The sequence below is a fragment of the Sinocyclocheilus rhinocerous genome, unplaced genomic scaffold (assembly GCF_001515625.1).
Source record: "Sinocyclocheilus rhinocerous isolate Xijiao unplaced genomic scaffold, SAMN03320098_v1.1 scaffold807, whole genome shotgun sequence".
Lineage (NCBI taxonomy): Eukaryota > Metazoa > Chordata > Actinopteri > Cypriniformes > Cyprinidae > Sinocyclocheilus > Sinocyclocheilus rhinocerous.
The window spans coordinates 336734-359327 of record NW_015650326.1 but is presented as its reverse complement, the minus strand read 5'-3'; the positions used below and the strand labels follow the sequence as shown (position 1 = coordinate 359327).

The 22594-nt window shown below is 38.0% G+C and overlaps 1 protein-coding gene and 1 pseudogene across 1 annotated transcript; one reads left to right on the top strand and one right to left on the bottom strand.

Moving 5' to 3' along the window:
- Positions 1-1058: 1058 nt before the first annotated feature.
- LOC107711685 (leucine-rich repeat-containing protein 52) lies at positions 1059-6000 on the bottom strand. The gene is made up of 2 exons (XM_016516703.1): positions 5294-6000; positions 1059-1630 (listed from the first exon to the last, which is right to left on the bottom strand). The coding sequence occupies exons 1-2, from the start codon at positions 5913-5915 to the stop codon at positions 1353-1355; spliced, it is 900 nt and encodes a 299-aa protein (XP_016372189.1). The 5' UTR covers positions 5916-6000; the 3' UTR covers positions 1059-1352.
- A 4406-nt stretch (positions 6001-10406) lies between these two features.
- On the top strand, positions 10407-20901 carry LOC107711699 (plasminogen activator inhibitor 1 RNA-binding protein-like; annotated as a pseudogene).
- The last annotated feature ends 1693 nt before the right edge of the window (positions 20902-22594 follow it).

Below are 22594 nucleotides of genomic sequence, written 5' to 3'. Positions count from 1 at the left end.
AATCTTACTTTCTTGAATGCCCCATAGTACTTAGTGTCTCAAAATGTCAATTTTTTCCTTGTATTTCAAACATCCATCCATCCATCCAAGAACTGGGACTAGTCATTTTTCATAAGAATAGAAGGTGAAGTTCCAAAATAGATGACAGTTGCTGTTGCCTCAAGAGAGCTTGAGAAATACAGTGACAGCTTTTTTGTACCTTTTTTTGCTGAGCGTGTAGTTTACGAAGTTAAATATTAGTATTTTTCTCACACATACCTATCGTTTTGCATCAGAAGACATTGATTCAGCATTTGGGGTTGTATGGATTACAGTCATGTTCGCTTTGTGTGGTTTTTGAAGCTTCAGCTTTTGAGGGACCCATCCACTTGTATTATATGAACTCAGAGATGAATTATTTTTCCAAAAATATTCAAGAAGAAAAGAAAGTAATACATCTGGGATGGCATGAGGGTGAGTAAATGATGAGAGTATCCCATTAAGACCAAATTACTTTTATGCCCATCTACTTTTGATCTTGTATTTCAACAGCCTGTCTCCATTCACTTCTATTGAATGGAAGAGAGCAGCTTGGAAATATGGCTGTGTGACAACATGAGGATGAGTAAATAATTAGAGAACATTCATTTGAGTGAACTATGCCTTTCAATTTTTAATCAGTGCATTGAATTTACATGATCAGAAGCACTAATGTGTTTTTACACCCCAGTAAAGACATCTTACCCGGAATGTTTTGATGCGTATCAACAAACAACCAATAATCCACCAAACCCTTTGAATCCACACTGTGCTTGTTGCATCTCGGTGTCCTATCAGACAAAATAGATGCACAAAAGTACCTCCTTAATCTAATTTCAGATGGACTTTAATGATCTATGGCAAAATAGAGCAAAATGGTGATATCTAAGCAAATATTTAATTACTACAATACAAAATTCTTGCTAGAAATGAAATCAAACAATGGAAAAACATTTACACACAAACTGACCACCAACCGCAACTTCCAGACGTCATTTTATTTTTTAACTCATCGGTTACAGAATCAAACGCACAGGATTGTGGGATATCATAGGCAGCAAAGGATACATCTATGCTGTCTTCAGAAATCAATCAGATGAACGTCAATATAGACAGAATGTGACACGATCACTGGATTCAGACGGGCCTTGTTGCCTTCCTTCCTCCTTATGCTGCCCGCGGACGCAGCCTGTGTCAGCTGGCTCTTGATCTTGATTTTTTTACCTCTGTCACTCAGTCAAAATGATTGTCACTTCACTTTCTGATGCAGTTCCCTCTCAGTACTCCTTATAGGATTGGACTCAGGTTTATGTTCAAGTATTTCGCAATCCCCCTTACCCACTTTGTCCTGGTTTAAATTCTTCCTCGGGCACGACAGCATTTGGTCTGTCCTTCCTCCATTTGACACAGCGCTGGCAGAGCACTATCACCATGCCAGCTGCCCATGCCAGTACCGTACCTACTCCAAAGATGACAAAACCTATAGCCACAAAGAAGAGGTAGTCCTGGCGAGCCAGTCCTGGATGGCACTGTCTTCTCAGCCAAAGGCCCAACTCTGAGAGACGCTGCCCCTGTAAGTATGAAGGACCCTCACACACTGTCTGTCCCTCTTCTAGTCCCATAAAACACAAGAAAAAAGACTGCATTTGTATTGCTGGTACATGTGTAGAAACTTTATAAACATGACAGTCTTATAACCACAGACATAAAATTGCACAAATATTTTACGATTTTTACAAGTACTAAATTTAATTTACAGAGATGCATACTCCCCCTTTTAAATAGAAAGTTGAGAAATTCTTTGAAATTTCCAATTACACATGAACCACACCTATTTACATACATACATATATATATATATATACAGGTGCATCTCAATAAATTAGAATGTCGTGGAAAAGTTCATTTATTTCAGTAATTCAACTCAAATTGTGAAACTCGTGTATTAAATAAATTAAATGCACACAGACTGAAGGTTTGGCAAAAGGAGAGTGGGACTGTGGGCGGTGCTCGGGGTGGTGACTGAAGGCGGTGACTGTGTCGTTCTGACGTCAACTTTTTACGGAAGTCACAACGGTTCGTGAAAAATCACAGCTACTTCATGCAGGCAGTGTGCATTTTACTGTGGACTGACTGTTTTGAAACTTATATGGTAGTTACATAGCACCTAGACCTCAGTTATCGTGAAAAAAGCCAGGAAATTTCAGTTTTGACAATATGGGACCTTTAACTCATGATTGCTCAAAAACAGTCCAAATGTATGAAACCTACATATTTATTTCTAGAGATATGGAGAAATGGCTAAATATATTTTACAAAAGTTTTTGCCACTAATAGATCTTCATAGATAATTTTACAAAAAGTATTTTTCAAACCTAATGGTACTCCATACATGGGTCCAAAATGGCCCGAATACGAAATTTTAATGTCTCTAAAAAAATGTTTTTGTTATATCTCTTAAAAATAATTGTAAAAAACATAGTTTTTTTTGTGCATTTTTTTCTCTTCCAGGTCAAATCAGACCTGAATGCATTACGAGAGTTAATTCTGTCAACCAGTCAATTCCCTGTACTATACTCTAAGACCTAATGTCATAAAATGCTTGCTTTAAGGTTAGCTTCACGAGTAGCAATGAAAATGAGCATTGCTGATTTAGCAGTGCCCTTTGGCATGCTTTCATACACTGATATTATGTTACCTTACACACTGACACACTGAATAATTCACAGCCTCGGCTGTCCTCTGCTCCGGCTCAGTCATTTAGTCTTTGTACTTATGCTTCTGTAAGGAGACACGTCTACTGCTGCTCCAGTTCTCTCTTTATTTTCACTTAAGTATTCTTTAAATAGAAATTGTCAGTATCATTATAAATAGTGATGTCCTCCTTAACAAACACCATTAATAAATGTGTTTTGCATGAGGAGTTTAATGTAGTTCCTTACAGTAACCTCACCATACGCCACTGTCTCCATCCCTCCAGTCACTTTCTCCAGTGACTAAATACCCACAACTCATCTGACTTGCAGTGCTTGCCTCTTATCATTTTGTCATCCAATACCTTTTGTACTTATGTTATGTTTTTTATCCTCACTCTTCGAAAAAGACTTCAAAGCTATTCACTTTTATTAAAAAAGAATATGCAAATAGTTGATATGTTTATGTAACGAGCACTTTAAAATCACTTGTACACTGACAAATACTTAATATTGAGCAAATGTGCATTGACAGCTGTAGAGATGTATAATAATAGTACATATGCTGTTGTAACATATAAGATGTCATGTTGTCATATTCCAAGTTATTCCTACTCCAACAGTATTATCATGCAAATAATATTTACTATGCATTATATATATGTATACACATACATACTCCAATAATATTAATAGCTCTCAAATTATTATATATCTGTAATCCAATATTCACAAAAAGTCCATTTTTGTTTAAAAAGAGGTGTTTTTTAAATGTGCAGCAATTTATGGAAAATGAAAGGGTTTAATGCAAGCAAAACCATTTTAAATATTCACTGTAATTCATGAGCGATTCACAGCTGTGAATGTTACAGCGCGGCTCCGGGTCCAAACAAACCCCTACAAAGCCAGTGAAAGGTAAAAAAAAAAATAGGCCAGCACATATGGGACTTCAGCAGCTTAGAGCAGAGGCTGAGCTCTTATTTCCGTTTGATCTTTCATTGTCGTGTGAATAGTTGCATGTTAATTTGTAGAGCAAAATAATTAGCTGCACTCGTGGGAATACATCTGGGACAATTAAAAGCAGGAGATGTCTGGATTATTCCTCAGCACTCTGCGTGTTTGTTGTATGTGTCTGTGTGTGAGTGTTTAGTGTGGCTTTGTGCACTAAAAGGCCCTCAGCAGCCTAAATATAACCAGTTATAATGGGACTCTATGAACATTCCTGAAAGATGAACTCCGTTATGAGCTTAAACAATCATCTGCAGCTATATACAGTATACAATGCATGCATGTATGTATTTTTGTGCATGTTTGTATCTATCTATATATCTATCTCTTCTCCACATACTTTTGAATCATTCAGATGGCCTGTACAAATCCAATGGCAGCTGTTAGTTTATTTTTTTCCTTTAAGCCCTCAGTGACTGAACAGAACTGGCTAATGCATTCATTGTTAATAGAGGGCTATATTGTGTCCAATAGCAAGCAAGACTTAATTACTAACATTAACAAATACAATGAATAACAGATTAGCACATCATTAGGTATATTCAAATACTTATGTATGTCAAGAAGCTTACATTTATATTTTCTAGTGGTCAACTGATATGGGTTTTTCAATGGCTGAAGCCAATACAGGATTTCTGCAGGTTTTATGAAGGTAAATTTAAGACTTTTTAGGACCAAGTATGAGGAACATTTCAGGAATAAATTGAATGGAACACAATATGGTCTCTAAATGTAAATGTCTTGTATTCACAAGGCTTCAAAGTTTGAAAATACAACTTACAGTATTACTTTTTCATTTATTTGCACAATCAATCAATAAATAAGAATGAATGAATGAATGAAATCAATCAGTCAATCAATCGCTTGATCAGTCAGTCTTATGGCCAGTCTTAATTGTGTTCAATTCGTATCTGAAGTAAATATATCTTGATTTAAGGATGTTTAGATATTGGTACTGGAGAACAAGACAATAATACTGAGGAACATGTTTTTTTTTGTTTTGTTTTTGCAGTGAATGCAACAATTTAATGCCACGACTTTATGAATTTAAAGCTTTCTGCTCTGATTGAAGACTTTTTAGAATGTAATATTTGGAAGAGCGAATTAAGACTTTTTAATACCAGCAGCATCCCCTCAATTATTGAACAAGCACTTCTTTCTTTCTTTTTCTTTTTTGGTTTGTTTGAATGTGGAAGACTGGGGTATTTTAACAGGGGGTGATTTTTAACATCGATATTTTTAGGTATGAACTAATGACCACTGTTTTCTTGAGGTGACAGTATAAATATCTGCATAAAATATAATGCAGGAAAATATAGTTTCATGTCTGGTTCAAGCTGATTCTGATTATGAGAGTTATGACACACACACACACACACACAATGCACAAAACCACTGAGTAACAGATGTTAAAATAAAAGTGTTTCAGCATTGCCCAGCCTCCCTTGTTAAGCTTTATATAATGTTAGTAACAATATAACAGCCGAATCAAGAGTAAGGTTATTAAATAAAGTTATTTTAAAATGTTTACCCAATATAAAAACAACAACCCCTAGACCCCAAATACAGCCTACCTTGAAACTTAAAGGTGTCCGTGTGCATCCATAAGCAGAGCTCCTCCGCGTCGCAGGCGCACAGCCACGGGTTCCCGCTGAGCCCGAGAGCCCGGAGCCCGGCTAGAGCCACGAGGGAGCTCACGTTGAGTCTGCTCAGGTTGTTCCTGCTGATGTCCAGCACCTGAAGAGCACTGGCATGAGAGAAAGCCTGAGGGTGAAACTCTGACAACCTGCGGTTATCCGTCAGTCTCAGCATCACCAGGCTCTCCAGCGCGCTGAACGTCTGCTCCTCGATCTTACAGAAGGAGTTGAAGGACAGGTCCAGATACGCCAGCTTTCTCAGGTTCCCAAATGTGGATGGAGATATGTGCGCGAGGGAGTTATTGCTGCAGTCCAGATACGTGAGGTCGGACAGGTAATTGAGCTCGAACGCGGGTAACTCAGAGATGCGGTTGTTGGACAGGATGAGCTGGCGCGTGGTCAGCGGGAGTCCCGTTGGGAATCTGCGGAGATCTTGTTCAGCGCACTGGACAACGTGCTGGTCATCACACACACAGCGCTCCGGGCAGCCCGGAGGGATCGAGGACACCACATGCACCAAAAGCACCAGCAGGACACATGCTGTGGCGACGAGCTTCATGAAGTCTTCACGGGTTATGGACACGCTGAGAGCCTCCACAGAGAAAACAAGACTCTCTGATGTCCCCTCTGTGCGTGTGTGTGTGTGAGTGCTGCGCTTCTTTCCTTCGTCGCTATACAGTCGGAGAGCTGCTGAGTCAAAATGTAATTCTATGTGATGGTGCAGAATACTATTAAAAAAGTTTATCACGCAAATGTCAAGTAGCCTAAACGAAAGTAATAATTTTATTTATGTGCACTATTTGTTTTATAAAAATTTTAAAAATGTACATTTAAAAAAAATGGAAGCTGTGGTTGCCAGAACTTCAGTGTAAAAAACAGGGTTGCAACGTTTTGGGATTTACGGAATGAACTTAAATTTACAGTAAAAGCTGTAGGCCTATTTCATCAAACTACAGTACTTAAAGGCACAATATGTAATTTTCGCCGCTAGAGCTAGTTAAAATTGCTTATTTCTCTGGATTTAAACATTCTTCGAAACATTTGGGATAATGTAAGTACACAAGTCAGCAAAATATATAACACCGTTCTAGTGGTTTTTGGATATTTTAATACAAAAATCTTACATATTGTGCCTTTAAGTAGGGCCTACTAATATAATATACTGACAACCACCAGAAAACACGGGTAGTAATGAGAAAACCTCATGATGAATCAAAGCTCATGCATCACAAGCTAAAGTAAACATAAACGTATAGAAGGTGTACAGTGTCATTAACACAAATACTAAGCACCATCATGGCAATGCACATGATAATGTAATAAACATTCATAGAACAACAAATGATTTAACATAAAACCCTAATGTACAGGACTGATAAGAAAAAAAAAACTAAAAAGAAACATTTAATTCAATGAACCATCGAAGGTGAAGTGCCACAGGGATTGTGTGAGTGTTCATTCATGGTTTTTCACAGTAAATTATAAGATGACGTTCTTTTTTAATTATAAAAACTGTAAATTTTACAGTATGTCCCGGTTACATACTGGTTTACGTACCCGGTTTACAGTTTTCATGGGAACTTACCTAAACAACTAACAGACATTTTTACAGTCTTTTACCTTTAACAATTTTATTTATTTATTTATTTTACATTGCATCACGTAAGAAGTAGCCTATAAATCATTTTTTCCCCCAAACACGTTTAAAGGTAAAAAAATAAATTTAATGAATGTTATCATGTTATTATGGTTTGTTTATACCACCTCACAACCAGTGGTCGCATTGCACCCCCAAAAAAAAAAGAAATAAGAAAAGTCTTAAAATGGGCTTCATTTTTGTTGTGTATTAACGAGGCAAACCACCAGCAAATGCCATCTAGCACGCTTTACTCAGGTAAATACAATACATACGTCACACACAACAACACATCACATGACTTAAATACTGGCTTCTATAAGGTCGGGAACCAAAGAATGCAAGACATAAATCAAGTAATTACAAATACACATCATCCCAATTAGGCCTGTCACGATAACAACTTTTTGTTGTGCGATATATTGCCCCAGAAATAATTGCGATAAGCGATATTATTGTCATTTTAAAGACCATTTTATGCCACTGAATATATAATCATAATGTAACAGCATAATAATGCAAGAAGGCCTACACACTTCCAAATGACAACAAACTTTTAATTTTTAAGAATATTTAGATCATGGAAATTAAGTATCAAAATATTAGATACCTTAAAAAACCTGAATAAATAGTAAATAAACATTTTCTAACAAAAAGTGCAAAGTAACAAGTAGAAAAAAAGAAAAATGCACAAAGAACTTGGATGGAGATTCTTTCATCTATAGATTTTTTCCCTGACTTCTTTTCTCTGTAAATTAATGTTAGATCATGGAAATTAAGTATCAAAATATTAGATACCTTAAAAAACCTGAATAAATAGTAAATAAACATTTTCTAACAAAAAGTGCAAAGTAACAAGTAGAAAAAAAGAAAAATGCACAAAGATTCTTTCATCTATAGATTTTTTCCCTGACTTCTTTTCTCTGTAAATGAAGGCTGCACACTATTGCTGAAAAACACAATCTCTACTCAGCAGTCAGATGTCCATATGCACAAAGACACAGATCCCTAAACAAGGCCATATCTGCAGATGAAACTTTGTTTGTAGAAGCATTTTTAAAATTTGAACTAGCACCTCATGACTTCACCACGTTATGTTCGAGAAGCTGCAAAAGACACCGGCGCAAGTGGAATTTACAAAACATGGTGACATTAATTTTTAAGTAAATATAATGGGCGATATATTGCGTCACCAAAAATTATTGAGGTCATGTACATATATTGCGCGATATGTCGATATATTGATTATTGCGACAGGCCTAATCCCAATAAAACCACTTCACCTCCCCCATTAAAGTTAGCACCACATATCACCACATGAATTCATTTTTATTCAGTCTCTGAAATGTTGTGGTAATTTAATAGTCTGTCTAGAACGCCGCAGACCCGCTGGGCTTGATTCAGGCGGTTCAGACTCACACAGCTGTTGATGTTCCAGCTAGCCCCGAATCTTGGCTGCTAGCTGGTTACAGTCATCTCTTTTTCAGGCTGTGACATTTGAGTCTCTGATGATCTCAGTTGATCATCTTAAGTCTCTGAGGAAGAATGGCGTGGTCTCAGTTGATCACCATGCCCCCACCGCACCGCACCGTCTTGTAGACGCTGTAAAACTTGGCAGAGGGTTACCAGATGTTCTTGCTCAACTTTACCCATGATCAACAAATCACATATATTGCGCGATATGTCGATATATTGATTATTGCGACAGGCCTAATCCCAATAAAACCACTTCACCTCCCCCATTAAAGTTAGCACCACATATCACCACATGAATTCATTTTTATTCAGTCTCTGAAATGTTGTGGTAATTTAATAGTCCGTCTAGAACGCCGCAGACCCGCTGGGCTTGATTCAGGCGGTTCAGACGCACACAGCTTTTGATGTTCCAGCTAGCCCCGAATCTTGGCTGCTAGCTGGTTACAGTCATCTCTTTTTCAGGCTGTGACATTTGAGTCTCTGATGAGCTGCATGATCTCAGTTGATCATCATAAGTCTCTGAGGAAGAATGGCGTGGTCTCAGTTGATCACCATGCCCCCACCGCACCGTCTTGTAGACGCTGTAAAACTTGGCAGAGGGTTACCAGATGTTCTTGCTCAACTTTACCCATGATCAACAAATCATCCAAATACACAACAACTTTCTGGTCTTTCATCAAATTTTCCTTAATCCGTTGGAAAATTAAATGGGCTGAACTAGTGCCAAATGCTAGACAATTATACACAGAGTCCCTTGGGTGTATTAATTGTTGTATATTTCTATATCATCCAACAAGACCTGCTGATATGCCTGAGCTAAACTGATCTTAGAGAACACCTTCCCTCCATTTAGAGTGGCTAAGGCTTCTTTAATTCGTGTTAAAGGATACACTTCAGTGTTGGCAGCTTGATTAACAGTGACCTTTTTAATCACAGGGACAACAGGAGCAGCCCACTCACTCTACGTTACTGGAGATATAATGTTTGCTTTCTCCAATCGATCAATTTTGCATGCTGTGTGTGTGTTTTGGGGTTTTATATGTAAAGTTTACAGAAGAAAGTTTGAAAAATTGTCTAAGCAATTTTACAGTGCATGCTCTCCGAGTGAGAAAGAATGAGCTGATGTGTTTTTGGTGGATGTGAGATTAACTATGTGGCCAAGTTTCATGTTGGTAATCGCACCTGCTGCAGTCAGTCAACAACACTCCCAATGTCCTCCTTCTGTCGACTTCCATTGCTGCAAACTCACCTGCGTTTTCAGCAGAGGTTCTTCATTCTCCTCGGTGTCGCTTGCATTAGTCTTGCTGACATCTCAAAGCCCTAAAATAATGAGATGCATCCATTTACAATGAATAGGCCTGCAGTACCAGGTCAACAATTTCAGGATGAATGTGCAACATGAAATCTGGTGGCTGAAAAGTAATGCACTATCCCTTCCCTTGCCTGCTTTAACACTAAACTGCAATAAACAATGTTTGGTGTCCTAATATTGTGTCATCGAGTTGTTATCAAAGAGGCTGTACTCAATATACAAATGTGATTTTTGTATCATTTTGCCTTCATTTTGCAAATTAAAAGTCTTGGTGAAAAAGAAAAATCATTGTGAGGGACAGGCCAAAAACCTTACCTTTAATCATCATAAAAATATTTAATTGACTTTAATTTGATGTAGCCTAATATTGTTGAAAGAATAGGCTACATAGTATTGTTATGTTTTTAAATCACAAATGTATTTGTTGTTATATTAATTCTATGTTCGATTATTTATTAGGGACGCAAAAGGCATCGATTTCTTCTTCTTCTTCTTCTTTGGTGTTTATTGGCGGTTGGCAAGGCATCGATTTCGTGGAATGAACCACTTATTATACTCGAGTGAACTACATTCATAGAATATTACAGTTGTAAAACTACATCCCCCATATGGCGCGAAAGCTGTAATGTCCCGGATATTGAGAGCGCCGGAAGAGAAGCAGGTGTCTTCCTTAGCCATCTTGTAGTTGTCCACCGTGAGCCGTTCGCGCGAAGCCTCGAAGAATCGGAGGAGAATCCCGTTGTTGGGGCGCCATCATGCCGGGGCATCTGCAAGAAGGCTTCGGCTGCGTCGTTACCAATCGGTTCGACCAGTTATTGGATGACGAATCCGACCCGTTCGAGATATTAAAGGCGGCCGAAAACAAGAAGAAAGAAGCGGCCGCGTCGGGCGGCTCGAAGACGGCAGCTCAAGCCGCTAAACAGCCGAAGAAAGAGTCCCAGAAAGACAGAAAAAATACAGTGCAGGACAAGAAAGAAGACACCCAGGCCCCCGTGCCAATTAAGAAAGAGGGTATGTAGAAATTACAGTCCAAAATATCGGCTGTGTCCCAAAAAATAGCGAGCCTAGACAGCATATTTGGACATTATAGACACATTATAACGCGCCAAAACGGCTCTCAAACGCGCCAACGTTGAGTTCTTGAACGCTCGTATGGTGCCTAAAATGCTGTCTAGGTAGGAAGCTCAGTAGGTTATGAGACAGGGCTGACTGAGTGCTCGTGTGCATATAAACACAGCAGAGAAGTCAACATGGACAACAACAACAGCCTGAGCTGCTGCTGCTAACGTTACGGTACTCCTGTTGTTGACGACGTTTAATGTTCACGAACACATTTTTTGTGAGCGAAATGCCCCCGGGGACGTTTTATTTACCCGTTTTCTTCCTCTGACATGTCAGTATCACGCTCCAATCACGATTTCACTTTATTTATAACTGCGTAGCTGCTTTAGCCAAATGCTAATCTGCTAGCTGTATGTAAATATTGTGCGATTAGCCGTTGCTGCGCTGATTTGCACATGTTTTGATGTCATGCAAATATGAATGAGAGCACTTTCACTTTTATTTCATAAGGCGTGCCGTGACGGCAACGAAGATAAAAGGAGCAACTCATTAAAGCAGTCAAATGTAGGCCCGCGTTGATTTGTCATTTCATATTGTCATATTTCTTTTAGGCACGATTTGTGATCTTACTTGTATGTAACCTGGTGCTTTAAAATCTGAGCTCATAACTGAAAATGCGTCTAAAGACATCACTAGAGTTGATTCATGAACAGTGTGACCTTGGGCAAAACACTAAAACTTACATTTCACCCAAATGCTGTCATTCACTAACCAGCATGTTGTTCCAAACGCACACAAATGCTCATGCATAGACCATGTATATGCTCCTAGCCAACAACTCAAGTACTATATGCATGATTTAGAAATATTTGACTACATTTAGTGGGTTTTTGTGAGACTTTGTTTTATGCTTTTTGAAGCTTGATAGCGGTTGAGCATGTTTTCTGACCTCTGTACTGATTTGGATCTGAGTATTTGGCAAATGTCTCCAAATTAGTCGTCTGTCAGATTGGTGGAATCGCCCTCGGAGTGCAGTCAGGTCTTAAAGCTCTAATTTTGCTCTGAATGAAGTGTGTGTATGAAAGAAAACTCTCAAAAATTCACGGGTTTTCAATGTTGGGCTCCATTAAAGGGGTCATATGATGCTTTTTAAAAGATCATTATTTTGTGTATTTGGTGTAACAGAATATGTTGACATGCTTTAATGTTCAAAAAACACATTATTTTTCAAATACTGTACATTATTGTAGGTCCTCTATGCCCCGCCTCTCTCAAACGCTTCGTTTTCTACAAAGCCCCTCCTTTGACAAGCGCAGTCTGCTCTGATTCCGCCTCTCTCAAACGCTTCGTTTTCTACAAAGTCCTTCCTTCCGACAAGCGCAGTCTGCTCTGATTGGCCAGCTGACCCAGTGCATTGTGATTGGCCGAACACCGCAAGCACTCGTCGGAAATGTAACGCCCCTTACCATAATTGCGAGCTTCATCTTTCAAAATAAATGTAAAGACAGTAAATAATGTCGTTTGTTTTACCATCAGTTCAAGTCCGAAGGGGGAACAGAGTCGCGTGACAGACACAGTGATGAAGCTGGTATGTGTTTGCAGTACACAAGCCACGGTTAAGACAGCTGACTCTACTGTGATGTGACCCTGTCTCTCTCTATCTCTCTCTCTCTCTCTCTCACACACACGTGCACGCAAACAAACACACACACACACACACGATGCGCAAAACTCCGCATTTGAACAGTCAATAGCAAATACATAAACTAATAACAAAACAGTAGCTGATTCAGAAGCACCAGATTGTCATAGCAAAGTCAGAATTACCTCCTCTCCTAGGTTCACGAAACAGGCGGCCCGACAGACGACCTCCTCGTGAACGGCGCTTTGATAAACCAGCTGACGAGAAACCAGAGGGCGGCGAGTTCTCTGCGGACAAGTGAGTGTTTTTATTATAACAAAAATGACAGCATTAGGGCTGACAATATTGCTTTAAAAAATATATATTTTTAATCAATCTTAATTTTGGTTATCTGATTGATTCTTAAATCCAAAGAATCAATCTTTCAGTTGATGTGCAAACAAAACTTAGCTAAACATTATTTGTGGTGCATTTCCATCCATCCAGGTTTGTGCTTTGTCACTTGATATGAAACAAAGTCTCTCTGCTTTCAAATTCTATCAACAATAAAAACTGCACAAAGTTAACTCGAATGAACATCAGAAAATGTCAAAAGAAACAGTGAAACAGTTTTTAAGGTAAACAATCAATCCTTGTTTTAGCCGAAAAAGATTTCAATAAATCAGCTTGTAAGCAATATTGCTATCCTGAGATAAATTATATAATAATTGATATCCATTGCTTTTTAGAAACCTAGAAAAAAATCAAGTTTGCTAAATATATGCGTTGTATATTTATTGTATTTAGGGATATGCCGGTATCAAATTTTCATGTGCTGTGCTTTATGGGTCAATAGACAATGGGAGTCTAGTTGAGTGAAGGTTGTTTCATTTAGAAAACCCTTTTGCAGAAACCAAATGGAATTTCACAAATAATGTCTGTCTGTTTCCCCAAACTCATGCCATTGTTCAGGCCAGTGTTTCTGTGTTGTGCTGATTGTGATTCTTTATCATTTGTAGAACCACCATGGTAATAATTCCACTGAATTCCTATTTAATCAATAGCTGTGCAACTTTATTGATTTTGTAGCTCCAGATTGCCAGTTGTCTTTGTTCATGTTGTCCTCAGGCCAGTTGGGGATAAGCCCTCTAGAGGGCGCGGAGGAGGCCGTGGGGCCAGAGGTGGCCGTGGACGAGGCATGGGACGAGGAGATGGCTTTGATTCCCGGGGCAAACGTGACTTTGACAGACACAGCGGCAATGACAAATCGTAAGTGTGTTGAAGCCAGCAATAATAAATGGTTCGAAGTGTGTTGTTGCACTAGTCTCACTTGAATGTCCTTCATGCTTTAGTCGACAGAAAGGAGAGGAGAAGCGTGGTGGGAGTGGCTTGCACAACTGGGGCAATGTGAAGGAAGAAGCCAGGTACGATTGTAATTGTGAAATATTTAAGGCTTGTGGTGTTGTCAGATTATGTGGGAGATTGACATGTCATGTTTGACAGATGTCAGGGTTTCTGCATTTCTTAGGAAGTATTAATTCACCGTTACACAAATGAAGGCCTCAAAAAGATCGTAAATCAGAGCTCATAGTCTTAAATCATAGTCATGGAATTAAATGTCACATGCATTGCTAAAAGTTAATTACTTGAGATGCAAAATGAAGACAAGAATTTGTGTTTTCTGAAAAATTGAACAATATTAAGTTTATTTTTAAAATAAGAATAAACATCTGGCAATGGGGAATGAAAACATCCCTTTTGAATAAAGTTGAGCCCATTGGCATATTTTTTTTTTTTTGTAAAATGAATTAAAAAGTAATGAGATCTGTTGGAAGCTATGTTTTCAAACTTTGAAGTGTTGATAATAGAAGAAATTTGTATTGTGTTCCCTTCAATTTATTCCTTAATTCAATTTTCTTTACTTGGTTTTAAACAGGTGTTTAAAAAAAGAAAACAAATTACCTTCATAAAACCTGCAGAAACCCTGAATGTGTGATACGGAAATATTGCAGATTGTCTAAAATATTGGACTCTTGTTGATTCTAATTAGTGGTACTTGATACGGCAAGCATTATTAATATTATTTATACTTGGGATTGACTTAAGTATTAAACTATGACATGTAACTTGTCCCAAACCGCTTGTGTTCTGGACATGAATAACACCTAAAATTGAAAGACACGGTGGTCTGGTTCTAAAATAATAATGTTGTCTGATTTGACAGTGAGCTTGATCAGTCTGCAGCACCGGAGCCTGTTCCTGAAGGTGAAGATCACGCCCCTGCCGACTCCGAAAACAAGTGAGTCAATGAGAATTCTGTTCAGAATAACAGAAAAGCCTAGTATCTCTTGACTAGAGCATGCCATTGGATGGTTGTGTCTGTGTAGGGAGAATGAAGTAGAGGAGGTGAAGGATGAAGGTCCTAAGGAGATGACACTGGATGAGTGGAAGGCCATGCAAGACAAAGAACGCTCCAAAGTTGAGTTCAACATCCGCAAGCCCAACGAGGGTAACGACAGCCAGTGGAAGAAGGGCTACGTACTGCACAAGTCAAAGAGTGAGGAAGTTGGCACGGTAAGTTAAGTTAGTCGGTTTTCTAGCCTTGTAAAATCTGTAATTTTATGGTTTTGAGACTAATCTTCCTTTTTTTTTTTTTTTATGCATTTCCAGCGGCAAGCTGGACCTGTGATTGAAGCTGGAGATGTTGATCCTGACTCATTCCACAAGGTATTTGTCCCGGTTTGGGTCTGGATTTGGTTTATTTTTATTTACCTGTCACCGTTTTGGTCACCTTTGCAATTGTTGGTCTGTAGTTAACCTGAACTAAAATTTAGTTAACTTGGGACCATGCCAGAATTCAAGAATCTTTGGCCATGTACACACAGTGACGGGTTGACTCTTCTTTTATTTTTAAAATCCCACTTTTCTGTTTGCATTAAAGGCAAAAAACATTAACAATTTAATTAATCTTTTAAATTAAAATTAACAATTATTTTAGTTTTTTTGGCAAACAAAGTGCTGTAGAGCAGACGTTTACCTTTAAAATTATAACATGAAAGTAGGGCAAAAATCATAATCACTATTATTTTGGTAAATATTGTAATCTAGGGCTGGACGATATTATCGTATATCGACGATGTCTCGTGTAAGTATCGCGATGTCGATGTCAACAACCAGGTAACAGACGATTATAAACATTATCTGGAAAAAAAAATGACAAATGATAAACCTAGTAAGATGAACATTATATGATAACAAATATTTTTTGCATAGCCCCATAGTCACAGGTTTTTTTGCATACAAGAATGAAATAATTTAGTAGGGGGGTTGGGAATCGAAAAGCTATTCCAATTTCGGAAATCAGATCAGTTGCGTAAGGTCAGGAATCAAATTACTTGTTATAAAATTACATTTCGATTCTGCGTCTCGATTTCTGTATTCGCATTTATTGTGATTCCAAAAGATTCAACTGCAAGAAGACGAAATAGTACTCACTTCTGCACTCGCGCGCTGTTTTCTGTGCTGCGCACTCACACACACAAAACGCATGCACAAAAGCCGCCTTTTATATACGCAAACACTGGGCTGAGCTCTCTTTCTCGCATTCTTACACATTCGAATGGACAAATACACAGAATTATATCAAAATATCCCATAAATACAATCAGTTATGTCTTAAGTGAACGTAAAGAGCTGAGAAAGAAAACGAGGGTGTATTGGATCCGTGCATTGACAGCAGCCACTGCCGCCAGTCATTAATGTTAATTTAAAGAACGAAAGAAAAGAAAATCCCTCACTGATCTTGACTGAATCACTTTTGTAACCTCAGTTTATATTTTATTTGCCTGTTGTTCGACGCTGACTACTGTAATGGCAACGTGCATCTGTGCATGCGATTATTTTGGAGATGCGTTCCGTGGTGGAGGTGGGGCTTAGGTAGACGATATTATCGGATATTGCAATATTTTTAAAGGCGATTATCGATAAGAGATTTTTGACATATCGCCCAGCCCTATTGTAATCATGATTATGAGTGGGCCACGTGACCAAAACTTTATACGAGTGATTTATTTAAATATAGGGAGATATATCAAATATATTTTTTCTGTAAATAAGGTTGCCATGACATTTTAGATACCAGTGAAATTTCACAATTCTAAATACCAAAGCAGAATAGGGTAACTCATATAAGTAAAGAAGAAAAAAAAAAGTCCTCAAAGATTATTGAAAAATAATTAAACGGTCAGTAATGCAATAAAAAAAAAAAAGACAAATTCAATATAAAAAGATACAAATGAAACAAACAGTTCATCAGTTTAAGTATTTCAGTTTAAATACTGCGTGTATTTGACCGTTCAGGCAACTTAAGCTAATAGTTGACTTTACTTGTCCGTGTTCCTGAGGTGCCTCCTGAGGAACTTTTAAAAAAATGAGAAAGTCTAATAAACTTTAATAAATCAAGCACGTCCCATTTTGCGAAAGTCATGTTACAAGATTTTACTGATTTGCACGTGAAGTTTGGGCTTTTATGGATGAACGAAAGCGCAGTAAGGGGGGCAATAATCGTTTTCTCGATTATTGGATTTTCATAATCATTGGAGTCTGAAATCGAAACTCTATTTCGATTAATTGCACAGCTCTACGTGAAAGAAAATGTATTATTTAGAAAAGTACATTCTGCTTTACAGTAGTAGTGTATTTCTGTCACAGTTTCTTCCAGTTGAATTGATCTTTTAGTTTGACTGGTTGTCATGAAGACCCTTTGAGTTTCTAGTCAATATTGCGATTGGGTTCATTTGTACAACCTACTTGTGATTTATTCATCCAAATTCTGTGAATTCCATTCTTAGCAGATTATGTGATTTTGCCCATGTTTTCCGCATTAAGGAAATCTCATAGTTTTCAATCTGAAATCCTCACAGCCCATTAAGAAAGCAAGCATTATGTGGAAATGGGAATGATCTGTTTAGTTCCTGAAGCTGATCCCGTATCATTCCCTCTTAAAGGCTGATGAGGGTGGAGATCACCACTTCCGTAAGCCCGCCAATGACATAACCTCCCAGCTGGAGATAAACTTCGGAGACTTGGGTCGGCCAGGACGTGGTCGTGGAGGTTCTCGTGGAGGCCGTGGCGGTCGTGGTGGTGTTGGTGGCGGCGGTGGCGGTGGACGACCAAGCCGAGGCAGATCTGAGAAGGTAAATGACAAACAGACACGCTCTTCTGATGTTTGAGTATGGAAGTTTGTGGCAGATACCGCTTGCATCAAATAAAACTCTAGTCTTCCACTGAAACTGATATTGCTATGCATTATATTTACTTTTTTTTTTATTAACACAATTCACTTATACCCCAACAAAGAACTACAGCTCTTTATTGTTGTAAAATTCAGTCTTTTCCATTGAGTGTTACTGGACTGAATCTGTCAGTTGGGTGTAGAGCAGTACTAAAATGCTATAGTTTAATAGCAAGTAGTATAAATATATCAAAGTCAATATATTAAAATGTTATTTATGGAAGCCTGTTTCTGCCTCTGAATAAAAAAGGAAAAAGATGTCGGTGCCAATAGCCTTGTGGGTCGAGTCCGGGCTTTTCCTGATCCCATCCCTCTCTTTCTCCCACTTCACTTCTTGTCTAAACACTGTCCTATCAAAATAAAGGCAGAAACGCCAAAACTACATCTAAAAAAGAAAAGGGGTAATTGTGACTTTTTATCTCACAATTCTTCCTTTTTTCCTTTTTCTTACTATTTAGTTTTTTTCTCAGAATTGAGATAAACTCGTAATTGTGAGAAATAAAGTCAGAACGGTGAAATACAAATTCCCAATTCTGACTTTTTTTCTTGCAATTGCAAGTTTATATCTGACAATTCTGACTTTTTTTTCTGGCAGGTCTGACTTTTTTTGTTTCCTCACATTTCTGTCTTTGTGTACAAAGCTTTAATCTGGTCTTGCACCAAAATACATCAGTGACCTTCTGATTCCTTACTCTCCTCAAAGAGCACTTGGGTCTAGTAATCAGCTTCTCTTAACTGTCCCACGTTGTCGCTGTAAAACCAAGGGTGGTCGAATTATAATAATAAGAACTCAGATAAACCGTATATTGCCGTAGTCGTGTGTTTATTGTGTCACGTTGAATCAATGAAAGCAGTTGAATCTTCTGTTTATTCAGCTGCAGCGATTCAGCTGCATTTTCTGGGTTTCTTCTGTGAGGTGTATTTGGAGTTTCTCTGGCCTTTGGATGGAGATTTACTGCTGATCACAGAACCGTGCTTCACTGAAAGATACGCATGACAATCACAGCTTCTGTCGAATCGCGATCTCGATTCCATTTCGATTTATCGTGCAGCCCTATTTTCATATAATGCATGTTTCCTATTAAGCTTTTTATATACTGTGTTTTGCTTTACAACACTTTAGCGCAACTCTGTTGCTTTTAAATGTGCTATAGAAATAAATTTGGACTTGACTTATAACACGCAATTGTGAGTTTATAATTTTGAGAAAAAAGAATTGCAAAATGTAAACTCAAAATTGTGACAAAAGTAGTGAGAATTTTGAGAAAAAGTTGCAATTCCCTTTTTTTATTCAGTAGCAGAAACAGACTTCCATAGTTATTTGCACTTCTAAATGTAATGATTTACGTTGAATGATTACAAATTACTCTTTGCAACACCTGTGAATAATGAATTAAGGCCAAAAATATTTCTTACTGGCCAAGAAACTGTTTTTTTAAATAACCTTTTTTTATGTGGCGTTTTAGTTAGTTACTTTTTCTATTTTTCACTTGTTTCTTGCCATGAATATAGCCATGATAGATGGCATGGTGCTAAATTATGAGTGACAGCAGCCTAATACACCAGCTGCTGTCTGTCCTTAATGTAAATCAAACAAAAAAGAAAAAGATAATCACCCGCTGCAATTGACCCAGACTTAAAGCAATAGTTCACCCATAAATGAAACTTCTGTCATCATTTACTCACCCTAAAGTTGTTCCAAACCTGTATGAATTTCTTCTGTTCTTTTGAATATGAAGATATTTTGAAGCCTGTGGGAAACCAAACAGTTGCCTGGTCCCCATTGACTTTCCAAAAAAAAACAAAAAAAACAGTTTGGTCTTACATCACAGATTTCTGAAAGTTTTATGTGACGCACATAAGATGCTGAATGCTTGTGAAATGCTTGTATATGTAGCGCAGCATCCAGTGTTTCCAGATTTCTCTCATTTGGTAGGTGTTGAAGTCTGTTGCTTTTGACTTTGACAGGGTGGAGGTGTTTCCGTTCCCAACGTGGATGATCCCGAGGCTTTTCCAGCCCTGGCTTAAGCCTCCGCTCCGCCTTCCTCCAGGCCCCCGCCCCTCCTCTTCGACGCTTGCATGCTTACGGATCGTTCGACCATAGAAACCAGATAAGAGAAATACACGAGACTGTCATCCAATACATACACCAAGAACTGGCTTTTACCTGCAGACAAACACAAAAAGGACTTCTTGTTACACTGAAGCAAATCATGGGTAGAGGTTTTGTATTTAGAGACATGATAGCAGGGATGTTCATACAGTATTTTTTCCCTTTTTTCCAGAGATTATGCATTCGCCATAAATATTTTTTTATTGCTGCTTGAATGTATGCATTTTCAAGATAGAATCGAAGTGTGTTGTGAACGCTTGCGCTTCAGTCGGGACACTGCCGTGTCTGCGTGTAATCGAATACACTCTCAATGGCTCTACCAAAAGCAGAACGTTACGTTTTTGTTTGTTTTTTTTCTCCACCAAGTGAGAATACGAGACTCATAGGGATGATTTTACTATTAACACATATACAGGAGTAATGTATATTGACTATTTGAAATGTTTTGAAAGGAAGTTCTAAGGTCAAGCTACCCTCCTGTTTTAGGATTTTTTTTCTTGACCGGTAGCAAGAAGCAAATGCGTCGTCTTGATCTTGCTTTGGTGTTTTCTGTCGTCCTCTGCTGGACCTGTGATATTAGTGTGCATAGTTGTCTCTGTTCCTCAGAGAGATTATTTCCTCATCTTGTTGAAGCACCCAGGGCTCAATGGAGATCCAGGCTGGTCCTTGTGCGTTCATCTCTTAGAAACCTTAGGACCACTTTCTGAACTGTAAACGTGGGTGATTTTTGTGTGTATGTGTGTGAGAGAGAACCTGTTTTTAAAAACTCATCATCTGCCATAAGTTGATTTTCTTGGGCTTAGATGATAAGTTTCAGGAAGTCATGCTCTTAACACAAAGTTTTATTGATTTTTCTTTAGCTGAGGTTGTTGACACATAGATTATGGTGACGTTTGAAATATAGCTACTAAGCACGTGGTCTATTTGCATCAGTACCATTTGTTTATTTTTATTCCTTCTGTGATCTTTGCCGTGTTTTTATTTTTAATTATTACTATGATGGCACTACTGCTTGCGTTTTCTGGAAAAAATGTGTAATTCGGGGTGGGACAACAGTGTGCTGCGAAAGAAAAGTTGGAACCAGCTTCTTATGTATGTGAAATAGCGAGACCTCCAAGTGTGATGGCCGATGTGCTCTGTATTCATAGGAGGAGGACTCTAGATTTGAGTCCAGGCTTCTGGTTTGTCACTTCTCGCCTTTAGTCTTTCCTTTACAACACCCTCTGTTACCCAGTTGTTTGTAAATAAATAATGTCTGCAAATAAAATGATTTTAGTCAGTGCTTCCCATGCAGTAAAAAAAAAAAGGTTAGAAAACTTTGTACCAAAGAATATTATGTACCAGAGTCTCAATAACCCATTTTTTTTTTATACATGTGTAGAATTACCTTGAAGTTTGTGTTACCTTAGCAGCATTCTATACAAGTCTCTGATAACTCTAAACAGCTTTTTAAGCATTGTTGGATTTGGAAGTATTTTTACCCATTCACATTTCCCGTTTCTCCCAACTCTGCGATAACTCAACATTACAAACTTTGTATATACTTTGTACATTTCTAGTTTTGTAGATATATATACTCTGGGGCAAAAAAGGCCAAACACTAAGCTTTTAATGGTCTTAACTGCAAGTTTCTGTTAAGGAAATTAGCAAGAATTAAGCAAACGCTCCTTAAAAAGCCTTGCTGTCTCAGAAAAACATCAAAGACAATGAAGTTTGATTCAGAGTGGTTCATTCAGTACATAAAACACATGTTGCATGCTGATGCTCCAAAGCAGTGTCTTTGAAGATCTGGTCAGAAATACAATAATGAATGCATAAATGCATGGAGGATTAATGCTTTGGAGTATTAAGAGAATATTGCACAATGACTTGCTTCCCAGAATTGAGAAGTTACCTCAAGAGGAACGATCAGATGTTTTTTTTGTTGTTTTTTTTTCACCAAGAAAATGCTGCTGACCATTGCTGCAAAGACAACCAAGAAGTGGCTGGAGAACAAGTCCATCAGGCTCATGTTTTGGCTTGGTCCGAGTTCAGATTTGAACTCTATAGTGAATATTTGGTCTCCCAATAAACTCCAACTAACTGATGATGTCCATTTCAATGGACGCAGGGTCTGAAGGGGTTAATCACATTCACAATGACTTATTTCTTCGAATAAAATATAACATGAGCTACAGAACCAGATGTGAAACCACCAGATGGCCACAAGGTACACCGTATTGAATCCTTTTGCGATTCAAGATACATTTGCGAGAAGAAAGCCTCGATGCTTTTTGCGTGAACTGTCTCTTTAAGCAGCTCACTGTTGTTTGGCACGTGACCTCTTCCAGCAGTGCAGAAAAAACGCGTCACTGGAACCATCAGTTTTATGTATTAAATACTTAATGAATTTGCTTTACAAACTAACATTAAATGAAAAATGGGCGGGGTTTGCGCTTCACAAATTTCTTTTTCTTGACCAGAACAAAATATACAACAGTTTACAAAAATGTACATAAAAACATGCCGGAGTGTACAAACCGTTGATTCATTAATCAAAAACTGTATATTCGTGAAAAATATTAGTCTTTTTTGCTTTTTTATTAACAATGTTCTCCAAACTGGTGCAGTAGTCCTTAGTCTGACTGAAATTTGGCTTGGATCCTGACCATGTGAAATTTTCCCCAAATAATGAAAAGCTGTACATTATTATTATTACTTTCACTGGAATAATACATACATATCA